At 36.1% G+C, this 21,967-nt stretch overlaps 2 protein-coding genes across 3 annotated transcripts; one reads left to right on the forward strand and one right to left on the reverse strand.

Annotated features, from left to right (window-relative positions):
• Positions 1–1,900: 1,900 nt before the first annotated feature.
• LOC133872693 (uncharacterized) lies at positions 1,901–2,521 on the reverse strand. The gene has a single exon (XM_062310265.1). It carries the CDS (start codon positions 2,519–2,521, stop codon positions 1,901–1,903), a length of 621 nt encoding a protein of 206 aa, XP_062166249.1.
• Positions 2,522–15,560: 13,039 nt separating this feature from the next.
• On the forward strand, positions 15,561–21,421 carry LOC133874349 (glycerol-3-phosphate dehydrogenase [NAD(+)] GPDHC1, cytosolic). 2 transcript variants are annotated; one of them, XM_062312246.1, is made up of 6 exons: positions 15,561–15,840; positions 15,991–17,071; positions 17,905–18,126; positions 19,658–19,905; positions 20,784–20,923; positions 21,134–21,421. In XM_062312246.1, exons 2-6 carry the CDS (start codon positions 16,414–16,416, stop codon positions 21,255–21,257), a joined length of 1,392 nt encoding a protein of 463 aa, XP_062168230.1. In that variant the 5' UTR covers positions 15,561–15,840; positions 15,991–16,413; the 3' UTR covers positions 21,258–21,421. The 2 variants fall into 2 exon arrangements, with proteins under 2 accessions (XP_062168230.1, XP_062168231.1); XM_062312247.1 differs by having other exon boundaries at positions 16,194–17,071.
• The last annotated feature ends 546 nt before the right edge of the window (positions 21,422–21,967 follow it).

A 21,967-nucleotide genomic window follows, 5' to 3' on the forward strand; every position in this document is an offset into this window, starting at 1 on the left:
TTATACCCTTATGTGATAAGATTGTGTGCCGAAAGACGTGACGTGTTTAAAATAATTCTTCATATAAATCACTTAAAACAATAAAAAAGTATAAATCATTTAAAATGCACCATGTCTATCAATAATAATAATAATAATAATAATAATACGCATGATTTATAGCTCTTAAGTTTTTTTTTTTTTTTTTTTGTAATTATTATTATTATGAATAGCTCTTAAGTTGGTGTCAATTATTGCAGTCGTGAATTTTAATGTTGATCCACAAATGTGTGGACAGTCTTTCGCCTTGATATGTCGTTATCCCCTTTAGGTGAATAGGTATTCTTGTCTCTTGGGGCATGGATACTATTAAAAAATAAATAAATAATTAGTCCCTATACTTTTAATTTGAACAATTTAATGGATTTTTCCATTTATGAGATAAACACAACAATGTTGCTCATAATGAACAAGTGGAGATCTATAAGCAAAAACAAGACAAGCTATAGATGATGAAGAATAAAAATCTTGAAATATTGGAATTATAATGGGAAGGATGGTATGGTCAGTCGAGTGAGTGAGAAGAAAGAGCAGAAAGAATGAATTAATATGAATTAGAAAGGTAAGGAATAAATAATGTCATTCGGAGAACTTCGTTTCTAATTCTTGATTTTTTATTATTTTTAAAATTAAGTACTCAAACTTTAAAACGTGTTAATTTAAGGTATTCATCTTCTAATTTCAATTATTCGTTGGAATTTTCGTTTAAACTTGTCAAAATTTTTAAAATACCATCTTTTTTTTTTTAATAAAAAAAAAAAAGAGAAAAAAAATTGAAAGGATAAATATGGTCAAAATTTTCAAAATACCCCTATTTTTTTAGGAGAAATGATCCATACACTCATTTCTCACAACAGCCCCACAACAAGCTGACGTGGCTGGTAATATTTTATTATTTTTTTTGTTTTCTTTTCTTTTCTTTTTGTAAAAAATATTAAAATATTACCAGCCACGTCAGCTTGTTGTGGGGCTGTTGTGAGAAATGAGTGTAGGGATCATTTCTCTTTTTTTAGAAAGAAATTGCAAGGATTTAGGTGTTGGTCAGAATTTAACGGAATTTGCAAAAATACTCATATTTGAATATCTAAATTGTTTTTTTTAAAAAAAAAACAAAACATAAGAGTATTTTGAAAATTTTGATAGGATTTAATAAAAATTTCTAAAAGATGGCCCATATGAATATCTTAACTTGATACGTTTTAAAGTTTGGATACATTATTTCAAAAAGTTTGAATACATTATTTCAAAAAGTGATGAAATATTAAGAATTATAAGTGAAGTTTTTTCTAATGTCATTTCACTTTTATTTATACAATGAAAATCATATATATATCTGATATGATACCTGTTAAATTTAACATAAAATTTTAATAGAATGTTTGATTTGTCATAAATGCAATGTACAATGACTAAATTGTTTAAATTGAAAATGTATAGGATAAATTGACATTTACATTGGTGATAATTATATATTTTTTTTCGGTAAAGTATGCTTAATAAATGACAGCATAGAGAAAATGGTTTTTTTTATTTATTTTTTTTATTGATAGACCAGTAGAATTTAAACAAAGTATCCAATCAATTATTCTCTTCATCTCATATTGTTAAAGGATTTTTTTACTGCATTATTTGAACATGGTAATGTTTTAAGTATGACTCATATTTCATTTTTATCCTAAAAGATGATTTTTTTTTTCTTTTTTCTTTTTTTTTTTTAACGGAATAATCATCATCACTTTCATTACTCAAGAGAACAAAAATTGATCCTATCAAACAAAGGATCTAGGGACACAATGATTCCCTAAAAACAATATCACTAACACTCCTTGGAGTCTCTTCTAACCAACATAAATCTACATTCTTACCTTGAGGCCTCCTTAGCTAAAACATGGGCTGCAGCATTACATTCACGTGGAGTATAAGAAAATCTCACCGACCGGAAATATCCCTTCTCAAGATGGATATTTTCTAAAAAATGGCCCACTCGTGAAACATATGGAGGCACAGAATTTATCTCTTTGACTACTTGAACTGCATCACCTTCAAAGATTACATCTAAAAAGCCCATTTCTTTGCTGAAATGCATTGCAAATAAAGCCGTCATAACCTCAGTTGTCTTGGGGTCTACCTTCATTTGCTTTGTCACACTCCTAGCCCCCAAGCAGACTCCATTACAATCTCTAACATTCACCCCAAGCCCAATACATCCTTTTTTCAAACCCAATGAGGCATCCCAATTTACTTTGAAAATACCACTGGGAGGTGGAATCCAGGAAGAAGGTCTAGATATGGGCTCCGTTCCCCTTGGTGAAAGTTCAATGCTTTCCTTCTCGTTGCATCTTTTGAATTCATTCAATGAGTTTGCCCCTTCTTTGTACACAGTATCAGGATGGGCAAAAGTTCCCTCAAACACCAATGTGTTCCTCCGAAGCCATATCCTTTGGGCTAGAACTGCCATAAGACCGAGATCCTCCCTGCTCATTTTCCCCATACAATACTCAACTAAAGACCGAAACGTAATACCTTTACAGTAGCATTTTTGGAAACAGGAAAGATGGCTTCCCCGAACATCCCTAGCAGCAGGGCAGGCCCAAGGAGTATGAAAGGTAGTCTCATCTTCTATAGTGCAACATGTACACCTCTTAGCTTCTACTACCTTTTGTTTAAATAAATTGGCCTTGGTTGGCAAAAGGTCATTACAGGCCTTCCACATAAAAAGCTTCACCGCATTTACGACTTTCAAAGACCAAATTCAATAATAATTTTAAAAGTCAAGTCACTTGTGAGGTAAAAGATAAATATGAGTCCTATGTATAGCATTACCCTATTTTTCAACAAAATATATAAAAAAATTCCAAAAACTAACATCCTTAATTTACCCCCACATAAAGTAAATGAAAAAATAAAAAATAAAGTATTAAATTTTCTGCTCACTTTTAAAGACAACTTCTTCTGTTTTTTTTTTTTAACCAAAAAGCAAAAGCATTAATCTCTAAACATAAAAATACTTATAAAAAAAATAAAAAAACTTATAAATTTTTTTTTCTGCCAAACAACCAAAAACTAGAAAACACATGATCATGATCATTATAGATGCTATTTAGATTTATCTTCTGGTTTCCTAAAAATAATTATGCAACCTATTTAGTATTTACTCCGCTCTTAGCTTGCTAGAGATAGATAAAATATTGATTATTTATTTGTAAGTTTGTTTAAGGTGTTGACGATGTGTTTTAACTTTTAACAAAATCACTGGTGTCAAATTGGTCTTCTATCTAGAGGTCGATCTAACCAAAACCAACCATATAAATTTTAGAGTACGTTTGGCTCTGTTATATTTTTAAGACCAAATATATATATATATATATATATATAGGATTCTATCTCAGATGAATTCTCAGAAGACTCAGGGATTGTAGCAACAGACACGGTATTGGAAGGACCGGGCTGTTCTTGCTTGGCCTTAACTAGTTCCTTAAGCATTTCCTCTATTTTCTCAACTGACTTATTCTTGTTAACCTTTAAACTACTTCCCAGTTTTAACTCTGGAATTTTGATTAAAGATTTCTCTTGCTTAATAGGCTTATTATTTTGCTTATTATCGAGTTTTTCTTCAATCTTGTCCAACAAGTTACCTATGGAGTTTAGGTATTGGTTGGTGTAGTTGTTTTGCTCGATGACTTTCTTTACATCCATATTCTCAGATGAAACCTTAAAGGGTGAGGCTTTCACTGTTGTGGTACGATGCTTAAACACTATGGTTTCTTGTGGAGGGTAGCTTGAAGAAACAACTGTGTTATCTTCTTTTACCCAATTTTCCTTAGAGATAGTTTGTACCTTGTTTTCTACAGGGTAAAACTCATCAACAAAATCAAAATAGAATATTTATGTTTCGATTTGACTTATGTATTTCTTGAAGTGACTCAAGAATAAATTCTTTCGCTCAAGGTTGAACATTTCGCGATAAACTTTTCTTCTTTCAAGATTTGCTTCAGACTCAATATCTTCATTAAGCCTTTTCCGATCTATCTTGAAAGGTTTCCTTAGGGTACATAGTTGGGAATCTACGGCTGTTTCAACTATAAAATCAAATTCCGTAGGAGAAGCATTTCCTCCTTGGGATTCTTCATCTTCTAGTTGGTTGTCGGCCGTATAACATGGATGACTTACTTGAGAGCTTGTTTGAACACCTTTTAACTTAAGGTTTCTCAAGTCTCTTTCCAGGTCTAGATCTCTTCGTCTTAGTTCTTCCGATGTGGTTGAACCAGCAAACGAATGTCTAGCCGGCGTCTTATCCTTAGAAAGTCTAGATGAATATATATATCATCTGGGTGTGTTACAAAAAAAAGAAAAAAAAAAGATTGTTAGAGAAATTATAATTCTCAAAGCCCACTACTGGGCCTATGAGCCCATCCGGTCCGTCAAGCCTAGCAAGAAGTCATATTTCGTCAAAGGCCCATGAATATTCGGATAGTCATAAATGCCTCAGATTGTGGACACCTCGGATACTCCTTACTTAGAGAACTTATGAATATTCCTCAATTGCCAGGATCGGGAATAAACACAGTTGATGAGTCTCGGGGACATCATTGTTCCGGGAACACGAAAAGAATCCATACGGAATGCCCATATCCAAATGGTTCCGGGACCGGATTTCTTGGGATCACCATAAGGTGATTGGGATGAAATATGATGGGATCCTTATCCCGAGATTATTGCAGGGAGTTATGAGAATATTTGATCCATAATCCATGGAAAGGTGCTGGAAGATCTCAATCCCGGGTCCTCCAGGATTACCTCTTATCCCACGCGATACGGGATAAGACTATAAGAGCATCTGTATCAAGCTCTCCAAAATTTTCTCCAAATTTAACCCAAACAATCTACTTTTTTGATTTTATCTCTCACTTTTAAAAAAACTTCCTACATCAAACTCTCTAAATATTTCTCTATTTTAATTATATATTATTTTTTATTAGTTTTGAAACCAACCAATTTAACTGTATGAATATCAAATTTTCCTACCAAAAACAATCCCACCACAATCAGCCAAACATCAACACAATACCGCCCAATTTGCAGAAGTGAAAAGAGACACAAAATCAAAATTACAGATAAAAAATTGTGCCCAAAACTCTCAAATTATCACCTACCCACTTTTAAGTTCCACAAATCAGACCAAATCCCACCAGACCCACGAATTTTTTCCCAGTAAAATCTCCAATTTCCTTTAATCCAAGTCCCGATTCTTCCCAAAAATGAACACCCCACAAACAAAACATCCAAAACCACGAAACACCCAATCGAAATTACTTCTTCACCGATTTTTTTTTTTTCAGCTACTTTTAATTTTTCTTTCATTCTTTTTTAATAAACAAACACACAGAACCTTCTGCCTCCATCAGAGAGAGGAACTAGATATAAAGGAACAGAGAGAGCAACTTTACCTTGTGATCTGACTTAGAGGCGAACGCAGAGGATAGAAGGAGGAAGAGGAAGGTGAGAAGGGGGAGGGATAGGACGGTAGAGGACATGGAGACCGCCAACGAACGTCCGGATCTATACAGTCCAGATCCAGATTTTCACAAGGTCCTCCCAGACTTTCTTTGAGCAAATGGGGGAGGAAGTGAAGACGGAAGGCGCTAGAGAGAAATGGAAGGGAAGACGGAAGGTGAGAAAAAGTGCGGGAAGCAGAATAAAATGATATTTTTTATTGAATGGCGTAAGAATTGTGAGGGTTAAATTTAGAGAGGTTTTCTGACATGAGGTAGTTTGGAGAAAGGATAGAGAGTTCAATACAGAGGTGTTTTTGACAACTTTCTCTAATATTTGGTGAAAAATTCAAATTAGAGAGTTCAATACTGATGCTCTAAGAGACTTGTTGGAACTCAACTAAATAGTAGTCCTAACCGAACAAGACTCCCCAAGGGATAAGCTCTAATCCCACACGATCTGGGATTAGAGTCCTAATTAAATTCTAATAAGAACATTCCAATATACCAAAACTACATGCCTATAAATATGCCACTAACCCAGGTATCAAATCTCTCTGATTTTCTTGTACTCTCACATTCCCCATATTTTGTATATGACGATTTGAAAACATGGAAAAAAAAAAGTCACATTTTCAAACTGCAGGTAAGAATGTGCGTTTTTAAAAACATACTATTATAAAGGTCTATTCGTAATTATATCAAATAAGCACTTTACTGTATTTTTAAAAATAATATTTTCATTAACTGTGTTTCAAAATCAGTAATTTTTTTTTATTATTATTTTTTCTTCAAATCATACATTTTTAACCCGCTAAACGTAACCGACCCTTGGTGGCTTGGGTATGGTGGTGAATAGTACGTATAGGCCATGGGATGCGGATTGTGGTGATTGATTACACAAGCTATTTTTAATTTTAAGTCAAATGAATAGATATTGTTGATTATTCAAAATTACTGATAACAATTTTGTTAGAGTTACATGCTTTGTCTGATCAATTATCCAATAAAATATTACATAGGATGCATAATCTTGTCGGATCAATTACCCAAATAGATATGGTTTGAGGTGTAAGATATGGCTTAGGGTACATGATCTTGTCTAATCAATTGCCAAATCATATATAATACAAGGTAAATGGTCTTCTAAGCCAAATCCACGAAAATAAATGAGAACCAAAAATCCTCTAAATGGCAATTTCTTCATTTTAGACACATGTATTTATATTTTTAAATGATAAAAATTGGAAAAAAAAGAAAAGAAAAAGAAAAAAAAAAAAAGAAAAAAAAGAAAAAAAAAAGGTTTAGTTTTAGTTATTTAGCATTGTTAGTACAATTTTCAGTATGGCCTTGATAGCACGCCCTTTCTTATTATTCTCATCTCTAGATCGCTGCAAAACAAACAATGCCAAGAAAACACGCTAGGGGTTAACCGGCATTCCTCCTGACTTCCAATGCCTAAGTCAGTGTTTAAGTGATAAGTATGCCAAAGCTTAATAAATTCAATATTGTTTTCATACATGAGGTTTAGGCTTATTTATATGTTGAATGATGATAGCCTTTATTGCATTAGGGTATCGTATTCCTTCCGTTGTGACCTATGAGCGCCGCCATAGTTCCTTATTGACTTGGAATCCTTTACCTTTTAGACTAAGATTCTTTTCTTAATAGTCTTAAAGCGAGATTCCTGTCAACAAATCTAGAATTAGCGTTAATATGAATTTCTAGGGGCTGGGCGCAATTCCGATATATTTAAGATCACGTGCAGCAGATCTCCAGTCTGTTACGCTGGCCCTGGAACAATATCTTTTCGGGACTCTTGGGTATTTGTACTTGCAAATTCATATCTGGTGGGCCATGAGCCCATAATCACATGCAAGCCAATGTAGATTCAGAGGCTTGTAATTTTTGAAATTGACCAAACCGAGCAGGATTATTCCCAACAAGCATAGTTCATCGAATTATTCGTGTCCTCCTTGAACCATAAGCATCCTTATGTGAGACTAATTCATAATGTCAACTTCACTTTACAAATTACCTAAAAAAAAAAATTAAACATCACTATACAAATCAATGTGAAAATTAATAGAATAATAATCAATGGGATGGGGGGTAAGGTAGATATTGAAAATTAATGTCACCAAACAAATCAGTACACCATACCATTCCATTGTCCACTCATATACTAATTTTGATTTTGATTTGGATGTTGGAGGCGATTATATTGATTATATAAATTTGTAATTTGAATGAGACATTCTAAAGGAATCTGTATAATTTATGGTAGATCGATAACTATAATTAACTATGAAACATACATTAATTGTTCAAGTTATTTGGTGAGGAAGTGAAATTAAATACATTAATAAGAGAAACTCAATAGAGCTATGCTAAGACTGCTACAATCTTTTACAAGTTGAGATAACTTTACAAAAGAGTATCAAAGTATCGACTGTTTTGAAAAAATGATACTGAACTTTTAAACGTTTTAAATTAGGGTATCAAAGTTTCCAAACGTCTTAATAAATGGTAATTCATTAGGATTTGCTGTTAAATCTTACCAAAATTTTCAAAATACCTTATGTTTATTTTAAAAGAATTTGTTATAAAAAGTTTCAAAGATTCAAGCATGTGTATTTTTACAAATTTTGTTAAATTCTGACCAACACTTAAATCCTATCAATTTTTTTTTCCTAAAAAAAAGAGTGGTATTTTGAAAATTTTGGCAGGATTTAACAGCAAATCTTAACGGATTACCTTTTAGTGAGACGTTTAGAAATTTAGATACCCTAGTTTGATATGTTTAGAAGTTTAGTACCATTTTTTCAAAACGGCCAATACTTCGATACCTTTTTGTGAAGTTATACCTTATAAGTTTTTTACAAACAAACATAATATTCTACCCCACTTACTATGTCAATTACTAAATAATTAATTTTCTTTTTTATGAGCAATACATAGAAAGGGGAAAAAATGATACTAAATAATTAAATATATTTAAAAAATGGATAACTTCACAAAAAGGTATCGAACTATACCACGTTTTTACAGAAGGGTACTGAATTATCATTCCTCTCGAACCCGGAGTTTTAACTATTAAAATGAATCCCAGAAGGGCATTCCGTCTGTTCTCGGCGTTAAAACGCAACGGAAGTCGATTCACGTGACTTCCACGTGACTTTTTTAATGGGTTTGGTCTTCTTTGCCCCTTACTTCAACGGATACATCAAGTCTAAAACCTCCTTCACAAAACACTTATCTCATATACATTGATACACTCTCAGCTCATACATACACTCTCAGCTTCGGCTTACCTCCATCAACGCGTGAAAGGTAGGTTTTTTTGCATGAGTTAATTTCTTCCCTTCTTCATGTGGAAGCAATCATAACCTATGTCCGACAGTGAATCGAGCTCGGCAACCTCTACTAGTCCACTGTGTAAATGTGGATTGAAAGCATGTTCGTGGACATCCTTCACCATGAAAAATTTTGGTAGAAGGTTTTATTCTTGTGTAAATTACAAGGTAAATAATTTCTTCCCCCAAATTTTTTCCCCTTAGGGTTCCATCTTTGTTTTTAATTTTTTTTTTCCCCCTTTAGGGTTCCATCTCTGTTTTCCCAATTTTTTTTTTCCTTAGGGTTCCACAAGTGTTGATTGATGGGATTTTCCGATTATGCACCAAGAAGCTGTGAAATGTGATTATTTTTTATGGCGTGATCCTAAAATGTGTGTATACGGTCTAAGAGTTGTGTCGAGGTTGAGAAAGTGGCACGAGAGTTTGAAGCTTGAACGGGAATTGAGTGGAACCCAGGTCTCGGATGAAGCAGATAAATATAAGTCTGAAGCTGAGAGAAATAAGAATGAAGCTGATAAATGCAGGGAAGAAGCTGAGAAATACAAGTCGAAACTAGAGAGACAGAAGATGAAGCTTCGGTCAGTAGAGAGGAAGTACAAATTTGCCTTTGTTTGTTCATGGGTGATATTTGTGTTGTTGCTTGTATATCCTCAATCTCACAGCCAGTGCAATGCATTGAGGATAATGTTGGCATGAAACTTTTTTGTAATGATGTAATGCCTTGTAATGTTTTGAGTGTTGGTCGGCTTGTGTTCAAGGGTGGTAACTGGTTTGTAATTGTTAGCCGGATTATGAATTTCCCTTAATAAGTGTATTGTAGTTGTTATCTTTAAAATATTGTTGTTCATGGTTGATATCAATTGCTATGTTGGTTCCAAAGAACTTGTAAATGACCAATATGGTATGTCTTTGTAAATTTGTTACTATAATTTGTTACCAATTGTCATTTTGGGTTCAAAATTGGTACCAAAATTGGATGAATGTTATTGGTCATTCAATTGGTCTATTTGTTAACAAGAAGTTCACAGAGTTATAAACAACATTTGGTACCAACAAATTAAGGAAATAATACCAATAACAGACAATACCAGAAATAGCATCATAAACAATTTGGTTTCAAAATGGTACATGTTATCATTGGGTGATATTCTGTAATGCTGTGTTGGTTCCAAAGAACTTGTAAATGACCAATTTGGTATGTCTCTGTAAACTTGTTGTTACCATTTGTTACCAATTATTGTTTTTGGTCCAAAATTGGTACCAACAGATTAAGGCAATAACAGACAATACCAAAATGTCATCATAAACCACTTGGTTTCAAAATGGTTTATATATATATGTGTTCCTGTAAACCTATTGGTATAAAAAACCTGAATAGAAAAGCTAGACTCATCCAATCACAAACCAAACAAATTCCTCCAATCATTACACAAAAGTCAAATGATATAAAAAACAAACCAATGCATAACAATTCCTTAACCTTCCATTACTCAAATAACATCAAAACACATCAAATGTAGCTACTGAAATTACAAATTAAACCCTTCCAAAAAATAGTACCATAAGTTAAATAATATAAGTTACAAATCATAACCATGCTGTTAAATATCATGAGTTAAATTAATACATCCTGAAAACCATGCTGTCCATGCCCTTCCAAAATACACAACACAAACTGAAAATATACATCATAACCATGTTGTTCATGCCCTTCCAAGATGTACAACACATATCCAAAAATACACATCAGACTTGCCAAATCTTCTTATTTCCTTTATCCTTTTTGCCTACAGGTGGAGGAATGTCAGAACTTGTTGCTTTTGTCTTGTTTATGTCAAAGTCAGGGGGAGTTAGTCTGAAAGTTATGCCACCTGCAACCTTCGGAGGACCCCATGAGCATGCAGGTCCACCTCCTGGAACCTTGGGTGGTCCAGAAGGGTTCCCAGTGAGGTCAAGCATCACCTTTCCTCGAGTGTTTGGGTTAGTTTGTGTAGGATGTGCTCTCAATCTTCCACCAACTCTGCTTTTAGTTGCCAAACTGGTACTGGCCTTCTTCCTAGTATATCTTATACTTGCACCCGTTCCTCTAGTGCTCTTCTCACCCCTACTTGGTGCAGTAGATGTAGTGCTTGTACCCTCTCCTTTTGCTCTTACCCTCTTTTGACCCCGACCTCTTGTTGGTACAGTAAGATTGTCAATAGTTGGGGTAGTAGATGTTGGTGCACTGGAATGGCCCATAGATGGTGCATTGGAGGATTCACCCAACTAAAAAGAACACATCAAATGTCAGAAACCATCACAAAATAACACAAACATATTAAACTCACAGTATAAAGAAACATATGTCTTTATGTACTAAATGTATGCTAAACAATCACAAAGAAGAAACATTACCCTGTCAAGATTGCAGTCAATATCTGTAGCATGTTCTCTGTAGGAAGTTCTCCTACATTGTTGTCTTTCAACATGCCTCATCCTAACAGTGCATGTTCTTGTATTGTGACTATATTTCTTGCACATCCCACATTGGTTCTTCTTGCCACCCTTTCTAACTGAGTATGGATTTGATGTCTCATTAGCACTTCTATTTCTAACTTTCTTAGGTCTACCTATAGTTACTCTTGACTTAGGTGGTTCAATCTTCGGTTGATTTGTCCTAACCCATTGCTCCTCACTTGGTACAAGGTAAATGATGGGTGCATATGCATTTAAGTACATCTCCTTTCCAAAGTAATGACTCAAATAATCATCTGGGTTGCCTCAACCATGCCATATTGCCGAGATGGCATGACAACATGGGATGCCAGAGACATCCCATTTTCTACATCCACATGTTATCTGGCACAAATTGACCACATACTTCCTACCTTTGCAATCAACCTCAAATAAACCATTACCAGCAAAACTTGGTGTACAATGGCTGGCCTCATCTTCCTCTATCTCCAACTTTTCTTTAATTTTTGGCCCCACATTCCCCTCCATGGCCCTTATAGCATCTCTCTTCCTTTGGTACATTCTCATTAAGTTGCCCCTGATTCCTTCCAACATTGTCAAGATGGTCTTATCCCGAAACTTAAGGATCCAGCTATTGAAGCAAAAGCCAAGTTGTTGTGCAGAAGGTCACACTTTGTGCTTGTGTTGAACCATCCTCTACACCAGGTTCTAGGGTCAACCTTTTCTAGGTACTCATGTGCTTTAGGGTTTAGTCCTTTGAGCTCCTCCATTGCAGCATAAAATCCAGTCTATGTGCAAGATGAAGTAGCTCTCCACAGCAGGTCCTTCAATAACACCCCCCTATGACCATCGTCTTTGAAATTGGCATATAAGTGCCGCACACATGTTCGATGTTCAGCATGAGGACACACCTTATGTAGGCTTGGTACCAATCCCTGCACACATGAAAACAATATCTCTATCAAATTCATTAGATTTAACATACCAAATCACATACAAGACATGTAAATCATAAAAAAAGATATATTTAATATTTACCTTTTGTCTATCTAAAATGAAAGTCCACCCATGTGGACCCCTAGGGCCAAGATCTGCTAATAAGGCCTCGAGAACCCATGTCCAGCTGTCCTTAGTCTCTGCCTCCACCACAGCTATAACAATTGGATACATGTTATCATTGGCATCCCTTCCAATAGCTGCCATTAACTATCCCTTGTAAACTCCATTTAAGAAACATGCATCAAGGCCTATGATAGGCCTACACCCATTTCTGAATCCATTTTTCATGGCTGCCAATGACATGTACATCCTCTGGAATCTACAAGGCACTTTGGGGATAGGTCTCTCAACCATCATAATAACACAACTCCCAACATTTGTGCTTCTAATTGCTGCACAGTAGTCCCATAATCGATAGTATTGCTCACCCAACTTTCCATAAATAGTCTGTTGTGCCTTCTTCCTAGCCCTCTATAAGGAGCTATCGTGGATTTCAACATTCCACTTCTTCTTCACCTTTTTCTTCAGGGCATCTATAGGCATGTTCGGCTGATCCCTAAAATAGTCCATGCACTCCTCGGCAACCCAATTCGAAGTGATCAAGTGATTCTTGTACCTCCTAGGGCATGTATGTCTAGGCCTAATTGAAATTAGCATGACCGTGGACTCATCTTTCAACTGCCTCCCATAAACTCTGTACTTACAATTCTTGTCTGCACACACTGCAATACATTTAGTCCTGGAATTCTTTTCGTAAGTCAAGTCATTCCCTTTCAATACAGAGGCCTGCTTAATGACTTTTCTAAACTCATACACATCCCGAAAAGTGTTACCTCGCTGCAAAATCGGATCTTTCAAATCATCCTTACTAAATGGAACCCTCTTGGTGACACAAGGCCGTCTTGAAGACTCAGCCTCAGCCGCACCCTCTTCATCACTAGCAATAGGTGAGATCAGTCCATCACTACTGGAAATATCTGAATAACCCTGACCCTGACCCCCCCCCCCCCCCCCCCCCCCCGGCACCTTCACCTTCACCCTCACCCTCTTCTGCTTCACCAACTGCTGCTTCTACTCCAACCTCCTGATCCACAACATCTTATGGTTGTAGTCCAAACCCTTCATCTACTCCAACATCATCATATTCTAATCCCACCTCTGCATCTAAATCATAAGCATCAGAGTCATCAGTTAGAACCTGATCCCAGAATGGGTCACTTCTGTCTACAGACACTCTCTCATATTCTTCTTCCTCTTCCTCATCAGCAATACCCTCTTCTCCATGTGCTTCTACTTCTACATCTACATCTACTACACCAAAGGCAACCAAATATAACTCTACAATTCCATGCTCCCTATGGTGCTCCACCATTTGAATGACATCATGGTCAGAAGAAATAAGTCGTAGCCCTTCATCTAGACTCTTGGTAGGTAGATTATAGTAAATTAGGTCACCAGGACCATACCCATAAGTCCTAACTACCCTCTCTATCTCAATAAATGACAACTCATCTCTATCATATGGGTCAGGGTAATGTGATATGTCCCCACCAACATATGTGACCCTATGCTCCCTATTAAATCGGCCACCATGGTGCACCTCAAACATTAGCAATTCTGGATACATTACGTGTCCTACAAATAGACAAGTTGACAAAACAATGACACGTCCTAGTGAGCAGACAAAAAAAAAAAAAAAGTAAAGGCATTTGGGTCCACAAGCAGAGTAAAGGAATTCTGCATACAGCATGTATAATAAAGGCATCAGTCAGCAAAGTCACCCCATAATGGCAAACACATCAAGACCCACTAACCACAACAAATAGTGTTAAAAAAATCAAACTTTTCTGCAACCTTAAGCAACAAACCCGAAATGGGACCACAAACCAAAAAAAAAAAAAGGAAAAGGGAACAACAAACCTGAAATAAGATAATGACAGGAACAAATGGGACCACAAACCCGAACAAATGGGACCACAAACCCAAACAAAATAGGACCACAAACCAAAGAATATATAAAATACACCATCTCAGCAACTTCAATAAGACCTAGATATTGCTGATGACCAAACGCATGGTCCCATAACAACCTAAACCCTAAACAACGGGAAAAGTGTCCCTAAACCCCAAATAACGCCCAACATTTCGGAAATAAAACAAGTAATCCGCAAATAAACAAATATGGTTAAATAAATATTCATTTACACTGAAAAAAAAAGAGTAAAAAAGTTCATTACCTTTAATCAAAATCAGCCTTTGATGCTTGATTCTTGTGTATACTGCCGAAACAAGCCACAGTGTAACAGCACGGTTAGGGTTCTTAGCACACGAGTACGGATTGGGAGCTCTAGGGTTTCCAGATACTTACAAAGCAATTTGGAGGAAAATAGGAAAATATGATAAGATGGCGGAATTTTAAGTTCGAAATTGTATCCGTTGAAGTCAGGGGCAAAGAAGACCAAACCCATTAAAAAAGTCACGTGGAAGTCACGTGAATCGACTTCCGTTGCGTTTTAACGCCGAGAATAGACGGAATGCCCTTTTGGGATTTATTTTGATAGTCGAAACCCCGGGTTTGAGAGGAATGATAATTCAGTACCCTTCTGTAAAAATGCGGTATAGTTCGATACCTTTTTGTGAAGTTATCCCTTTAAAAAATTATACTAAATAATTAAATATATTTTTTAAATTAAATTTTAAATTTTTTTTTATTCATATTATATCACGAGATGGATTGAGATCTCGAGCAATTAATTACCAAAATTACTAGTAATTTGGACAATATATTGTGAGAGAACCCATATAAAACCCATCTGTCCAAATAAACGTTGGGCTGCCCGGCCAACTACTTGAACCGGTGAATCTCATATGGACTTGTTTGGTAAAGAATTTTGTTATAAATTTTTTGTTTGAATAATAATTAGGAGTTATTGATGTGATATAAAAGTGAAAATGAATTTTAATTTTCTAAGGCACCCATACATAATTGTTTTTTTGTTTTTGTTTTTTTCGTAAGATTGTTGACGACAAAGAAATATAACGGCGAGGTGGCTTAACATTATTGGCCCAGAATAGAAGACAGAGAATACTGCGGGATTACGTGAATAGTTTCCCCAAAAAGAAAGTCATCTGATATTAATGACCGTTGGGGAAGTTGGCAACGCCCAAAAACTATTAATGAAACTCCCAACTGCACCCCATCAATGCCTGCCTCTCTCTCCCACTCGTCCTGAACACGGCAAATGTAAACCGAGAGACAGCTAGCGAGCTGTGGTTTCACCATTTCCTCGCCTACATGCCCTTTTCGATCACGCAGTTTTGGCTTTGTCTTATGTGCGGCATGTTTTGCTTTTCTAAATAAGCTATTCCTTCCAACAATGCCGGCTCTGAGAGTTAAAGCGTCTGTGGTGGGTCTGGACTGATAGCCGATAGGAATTCAAGTGAACGACCCCCCCTCTTCATTCTAGCCTAAGCTTTGTAGTTACCGACACGTATGAAAGGTTTGACTTTTTTTACTTTGAATCTTTAAAGCTTTACTTTTTCTTTCTTCTTTGCTGTTTGTAGTTTTGGTAGATGAACTAACTCGGACGGAGAAAACAAAGCTGTATTTGAATTGTATGCGTATTTCGTTTTTATTATGGGCTGTCTAGAAACTCTCGAGGAAATAAACAGACTGGTCCTTTTCTTGGGTTGTTCTATTTCTGCTGAATTTGGGGTAGAAGAAAAAATCTTGATTGGTAGAACTGAATATCTGAGTGGGAATGTTTTGGTGAAAGAAATCTACCAATAAGTTTGTTTCTTTCGATGCTTACGGATCTTACGGTAACTTGGGAATTGGGATTTGCCGTTTCAGGTAAGCTAGGATATATGAACAGTGGGGCTGGGAGATAAAAAAAAAGAGATGAAAATTTGAGTTGGGTTGTCCTTATAATTCTGGAAGAGTTGAGAAAGTTCTATCATCAATCGGAATTCGGAGCTTCAAATCAAAGAGAACTCAGAAAAGGGATTTGGGTCTTCTATGCTGGTGTTCATTTACTGATTTCTTGGTGTATGTTGATTTTGCCGTGAAGAAGATGGTGGGAAACATTGAGACAATGGGTGGCAATTTATACTCAAACGGGTCTATTCAGAACGGTAATGGCTTGGAAGAGAAGCTTGATGAGTTTCGCCGCCTTCTTGGCAAGGCTGATGGCGATCCATTGAGGATTGTTGGTGTTGGGGCAGGTGCTTGGGGGAGTGTTTTTGCGGCATTGCTTCAAGATAATTATGGTCAATATAGAGAGAAGGTACAAATCAGGATATGGAGAAGGCCTGGAAGAGCTGTCGACAGAGCCACAGCTGAACATCTTTTTGAAGTGATCAATTCGAGGGAGGATGTATTGAGGAGGTTGATCCGGCGGTGTGCATATTTGAAGTATGTCGAGGCGAGGCTAGGTGATCGGACTCTGTATGCGGATGAGATTTTGAAAGATGGGTTTTGCTTGAACATGATTGATACACCACTTTGTCCTTTGAAGGTTGTGACTAATCTGCAGGAGGCTGTTTGGGATGCCGATATTGTGGTGAATGGCTTGCCTTCCACTGAAACTCGTGAGGTGTTTGAAGAGATTAGTAATTATTGGAAGGAGAGAATCACGGTGCCTATCATCATCTCTTTGGCAAAGGGAATAGAGGCTGCATTGGATCCTGTTCCCCACATAATAACTCCCACGCAAATGATTAAACGGGCAAGTAAGAATTCTCTCTCTCTCTCTCTCTCTGCTTTAATTTGCAAGTCTTCTTTGTATGATACTTCTTACCTTTATCTGCTTATTATAGATAAAAGTGAGCAGATCTTTTGGTATCTTTTTGCAAGGAAAGAAAAAGATCTTACATGCAGTGGTGATCAGCGTTGATTTTTTATTTTTTTTATTTTTTTTGAAAGAGCACGATCTTTTGAAGTTGTATCACTAACATAAACAATTATTTTTCATGAAACTAAGTACATCAAGAACTACCGTTTTTGAATAGAAAATGGTATGAATCAGTTAGTATACTAGTGATAGGAGCTCCAGGAGTTCGTAGGCTCGATGGGAGTGAAAAGCAGGATCTCTTAGTTTGTTAGGGAGTAAAGTTGAAGGGAGGAAGACTACAAACTAAAAGGTATTCAGAACTCTTGGTGGATGTCGAGCAGTGGAATTGGCATGCTTGAAAACACGAAGTTTCTCTAGTTTTGAGTTTTAACAATTTTGGAAGGATAATGAACACCTCACAAAACTCGCTCTCTGATCAATAACAGCAAAAATTTGGTGTGGTCTGAGAAATTTGTGGAGCTTCATCCCCCTTCAGGTTTTCTGTTTTTTTACTTTTTTTTTCCCCTATTCTCTGGGTGTGCTATAAGATACTTATAATATATGTTGTTCATATATGGTGATGCTAATTCTATATTACTATTTACCTTTCTTCTTCTTTTTCAATGTTGTTCTTGTACTTTTTTTACTTGCGGTTATCTTTCTCCTTTTCAATTTGACTTGGTCAGACAATGTTTCCTCTCATTCCCTAATCTTGAGTTATATACCTGGCAGTTGGAATACCTATGGAGAATATACTTTATCTTGGTGGGCCAAATATTGCGTCAGAAATTTACCATAAGGAATATGCTAATGCTCGAATTTGTGGAGCTGAGAAGTGGAGGAAACCTCTTGCAAAATTTTTAAGGCAACCCCATTTTACTGTATGGGATAACAGTGATCTTGTCACACATGAAGTCATGGGTGGCCTGAAGAACGTTTATGCCATTGGAGCTGGTAAATTTCAGAATCTTTTTAGGGTAAACTAGAACTTCTATGCCAATTTTGATAAAACGATTTTTGATTACCTCTTGGGGTGATTTTCCTATTCCCTTGATCAGTTTTTTGCCTTATCTTTTTTAGACATTGAATAAGGTTGTGATGTTCTCCTGTCAATTTTGCTGACTGTGACGTGTACTCTTTAATTGGAGAGTAGTGGAAATGCTGACAGTTTAATTGATAAATGTCCCCCTACTGCATCTATTGTATGGAACATATTCAACCGTATGCTCCCCTCCGAAACTTTCTGATAGTGAAACACTGGATACCTATAACAATATTCTTTTGAAGAACCCTTTGTTTCCCACTCTTTTGTGTACCTATCAACTAAATTCTTCCTTCATTTGAGAATTTGGTTTCATGTTTCATCAATAAAGGATTACAAGTTAATGGACGGTAGAACAATCAAATTTGTTAAGTTATGTTTTCAGGGCCTATTCTGGAATATAGTAGTGCCTAAACCCTCATAGCTGTTACTGCTGGCCTTGGGGAAAATAAAAGTTCCTACATAAGCAGCGACGGTGAACGGAGGGTTCAACAATTGTCCACCCTGACTCCCAAAGAAAAACTGAACCGTCCAGTAAAAAGGTGAAGTTAAAAAACATTTGCCTCCAACCCCAATAATAACAGAAAGATTGCCTACACGAGTAACTAAAATTGAAAATAAGAAGAAGAAGAAAAAAATCCTTGAGTGAACAAAATTTGCCTCCACCTTTTAGGTGGTTGCAATTCATAAAAAAAGAAAAGGGAATTGATTGAACCCAAACATTTGTAAAATAATTGATTTTATATTAGATTAGCCATGAACTAAGTAGATCATAGACATATATATAAAATTTGTCTGTATATATATATACATACATATACATCGTACAAGCATCACACAAATGACAAGGTTATATCAACAGATAGTGCATGTTGACATTTCTTTAGTGATTCCCAATGGCATCTAAATGCATTCCCGCTCGAGATATTTTCAGAAGTCAATGTTCCAGTACTAATGCTTTACAGAATCGCCACCACTCCATGAATTAGACATCTGAAATCTTACCATGTCATAACTTTCATCTTTTGTTTGCTTGAATCTCAGCTTCTTGACTAGCTTCTAGTTCTTGCTCAACAATGTGATTCCTTCTTCTTATTCGATGCTAACTTTTATAAGAATTTCTCTGAATGGAATAGTCTTTTGACACAGTACTCCCTCATGGTACATTACTCATTTTTGACATATAATTACCATATATTTCTACATGAATAAGTTTGCTATTTCTTCATTCTATACTCTGCTGGGCAACTCTTGCTGAGTTCAATTATCCTGTAATTATATTAGGTTAGTACAAAATGCTGCAACCTATGCAATAATATCTTTTGATCACTGCAAATGCTTGCCTTTACTTTTTCTCCTTACGGGAACTTCAAATGCTTGTAGTGAGATTATGTTTATGATCCAGAGCTTACATTGCCACTTTTCCATTTTTGGTTTTCTCAGGAATGGTGGCGGCCCTTACCAATGAGAGTGCTACCAGCAAATCAGTATATTTTGCACATTGTACGTCAGAGATGATATTTATTACCCATTTGTTGGCTGAAGAACCCGAGAAGCTTGCAGGGCCTTTGCTGGCTGACACTTATGTGACCTTGTTAAAAGGCCGTAATGCATGGTATGGCCAGATGTTAGCCAAGGGTGAACTAAACCTGGATATGGGTGATAGTATCAGTGGCAAAGGAATGATTCAGGTATTAATTCTGATTTGAGAGATGTTACATGCACTCCCAAGTGCACACTCTCTAACATAGCAGTGAAAATCACTATTGAATTTTAGATTGATCACCATTGGATTTTGGATCCAATGATGATTTTCATTGCCACGCTAGGGAGTGTGCACTTGGAAGTACATGTAGCATTTCTCTTATGATTTATTACTTTCTTCATAACCTATTTAAGATGCATCAAATTCTGCAATTATGGACCATGTTAGGCTGTGGCAGTACGTTAGGGTGACTTTGGGTCATTGGGTGCAACTTGAAGCAGGACTAATTGGCTTTTGAAGGTTAATGAAAGTTTCATCTTATAAGAAGTAAAAACAAAATATGATGATGGCTATATATATTTTCCCCAACCAACCAGTACATACTTCTCTTTCAATTCTTGAACAGGTCTGTGGCATTTTTAACCTTTTTGAATGTGCATTTACCATTATCATGAAGTATATTGCATGCAGATTCTACTGGCCATGGGATTGACACGTTCCTAAGTTTCTTTTAAAGGCACCATTAACATTTCTAATAATTTTATTTGCACAACTAGTTGTGTGTTATTCGCATTAGTTCTGGGTGGTTGTGCTGATTCAGAGGAGATGTACGTAGCTTATTATATAACGAGACGATTCCACGGCAATGGATGCACGACATTAGATGAATATGAATTTTCTGTAAGACCTATGTCATAGATTTTTTGTGTCACCTGGTGCATCAGTTGTACAAGAAGTCTGGACTTTGACAGGAAAATGATTATTTTTCTCCTCCTTAGATTCATAATTAGTAATATTTTCTTATTTTTTGTCTTACTTGCATCTTACACATGATAATGCTATATCTGCCCTGTTATTCTCCAGGGTGTCTCTGCAGTGGAGGCATTTTATGAACTTCTGAGTCAGTCTAGCCTAAATGTACTGCATCCTGAAGCGAACAAGCCTGTAGCTCCTGTAGAGCTTTGCCCTATCTTAAAGACACTATATAAAATACTGATCGCAAGGTAAATTTCCTGCAACTAATAAATCTCATTTGTGATCTTAACCTGCAATCTACTTGTTATTTACTCATTGTGGAACCCTAGTTGTCTCAAATGGTGCTTAAAAGCAAACTATGCATGAGGAATAACAATCAGGGGTCTTGAATAAAGTTCTGCCATGACTAAAAACCACACTGCTCTTGAATTTAATTCCTCTGTTTTATGCATCCTCAGGGAACAGTCATCACAAGCTATTCTACAAGCACTGAGGGATGAGAACTTGAATGATCCCCGGGAGCGAATTGAGATTGCACAAACTCATGCTTTCTACAAGCCTTTACTTCTTGGACGGCACTGATTTTTTTATTTTTTTTATTTTATTTTCATATGGAAAGAAAGTTATGACATAAATCTAAAAAGCATTAAGTTATATGAATACAAGGTGAGCAGAAGCATATTATGGGTACTGTAATACATTCTGTATTGATTCAATTTCCTTATATATTAGAGTAATTGGATTTATCTTCAGCTTCCAATAGGATAATGTTGAGTGGTGAAAACCCTAAACAGAATGGCATCTTCAAGGATTCTAAGCACTTGCTAGGTTTAAATGGTGGCCACCTCCCTTAAGAGGTGGTCAGCCACCCTTAAGCTAGTGGTTAGGGTGGTCTAACCACCCCCTCAGCCTTTGAGAGGTGGTTGAAGTGATCAGTCATTCACAAGGTGGTGGTTAGAGTGGTTTAACTACCTCTTAAGCTAAGGGTAAAGGAGTGATCAGACCACCCTTGAAACTGCTCGGCTGGCCCTTTAAATGGAAGGAGAGGATTGTTTTTGGGTGTTCAAATCCAGCCCTAAAATCCACATAGGAGAGTGTTTTTATCTCCTAAGAAAGGGAAAAATGCCATAAAAGTCCATTAGATATCACTTTTTTTGGTCAAATCACTCAATGAGGTTTAAATTTTGTCAATTTATTTCTTAAGTTGTTAATTTGTATCTTCCATTTGGGTTTCATTAATTTTTTAATGTCTATGCCACATAATAAATATCCAATAAAATCCTACCACGTGT

Source organism: Alnus glutinosa, chromosome 7 (genome assembly GCF_958979055.1).
Source record: "Alnus glutinosa chromosome 7, dhAlnGlut1.1, whole genome shotgun sequence".
Taxonomy (NCBI): domain Eukaryota; kingdom Viridiplantae; phylum Streptophyta; class Magnoliopsida; order Fagales; family Betulaceae; genus Alnus; species Alnus glutinosa.

Bases quoted from the DNA above. Each gene is read 5' to 3' on its own strand.
- LOC133872693 (XM_062310265.1), bottom strand. From the start codon at position 2,521: ATGAGCAGGGAGGATCTCGGTCTTATGGCAGTTCTAGCCCAAAGGATA.
- LOC133874349 (XM_062312246.1), top strand. From the start codon at position 16,414: ATGGTGGGAAACATTGAGACAATGGGTGGCAATTTATACTCAAACGGG. The intron at 18,127-19,657 runs GTAAATTTCAGA...TGGTTTTCTCAG, and splicing joins CGTTTATGCCATTGGAGCTG to GAATGGTGGCGGCCCTTACC. The intron at 20,924-21,133 runs GTAAATTTCCTG...ATGCATCCTCAG, and splicing joins TATAAAATACTGATCGCAAG to GGAACAGTCATCACAAGCTA.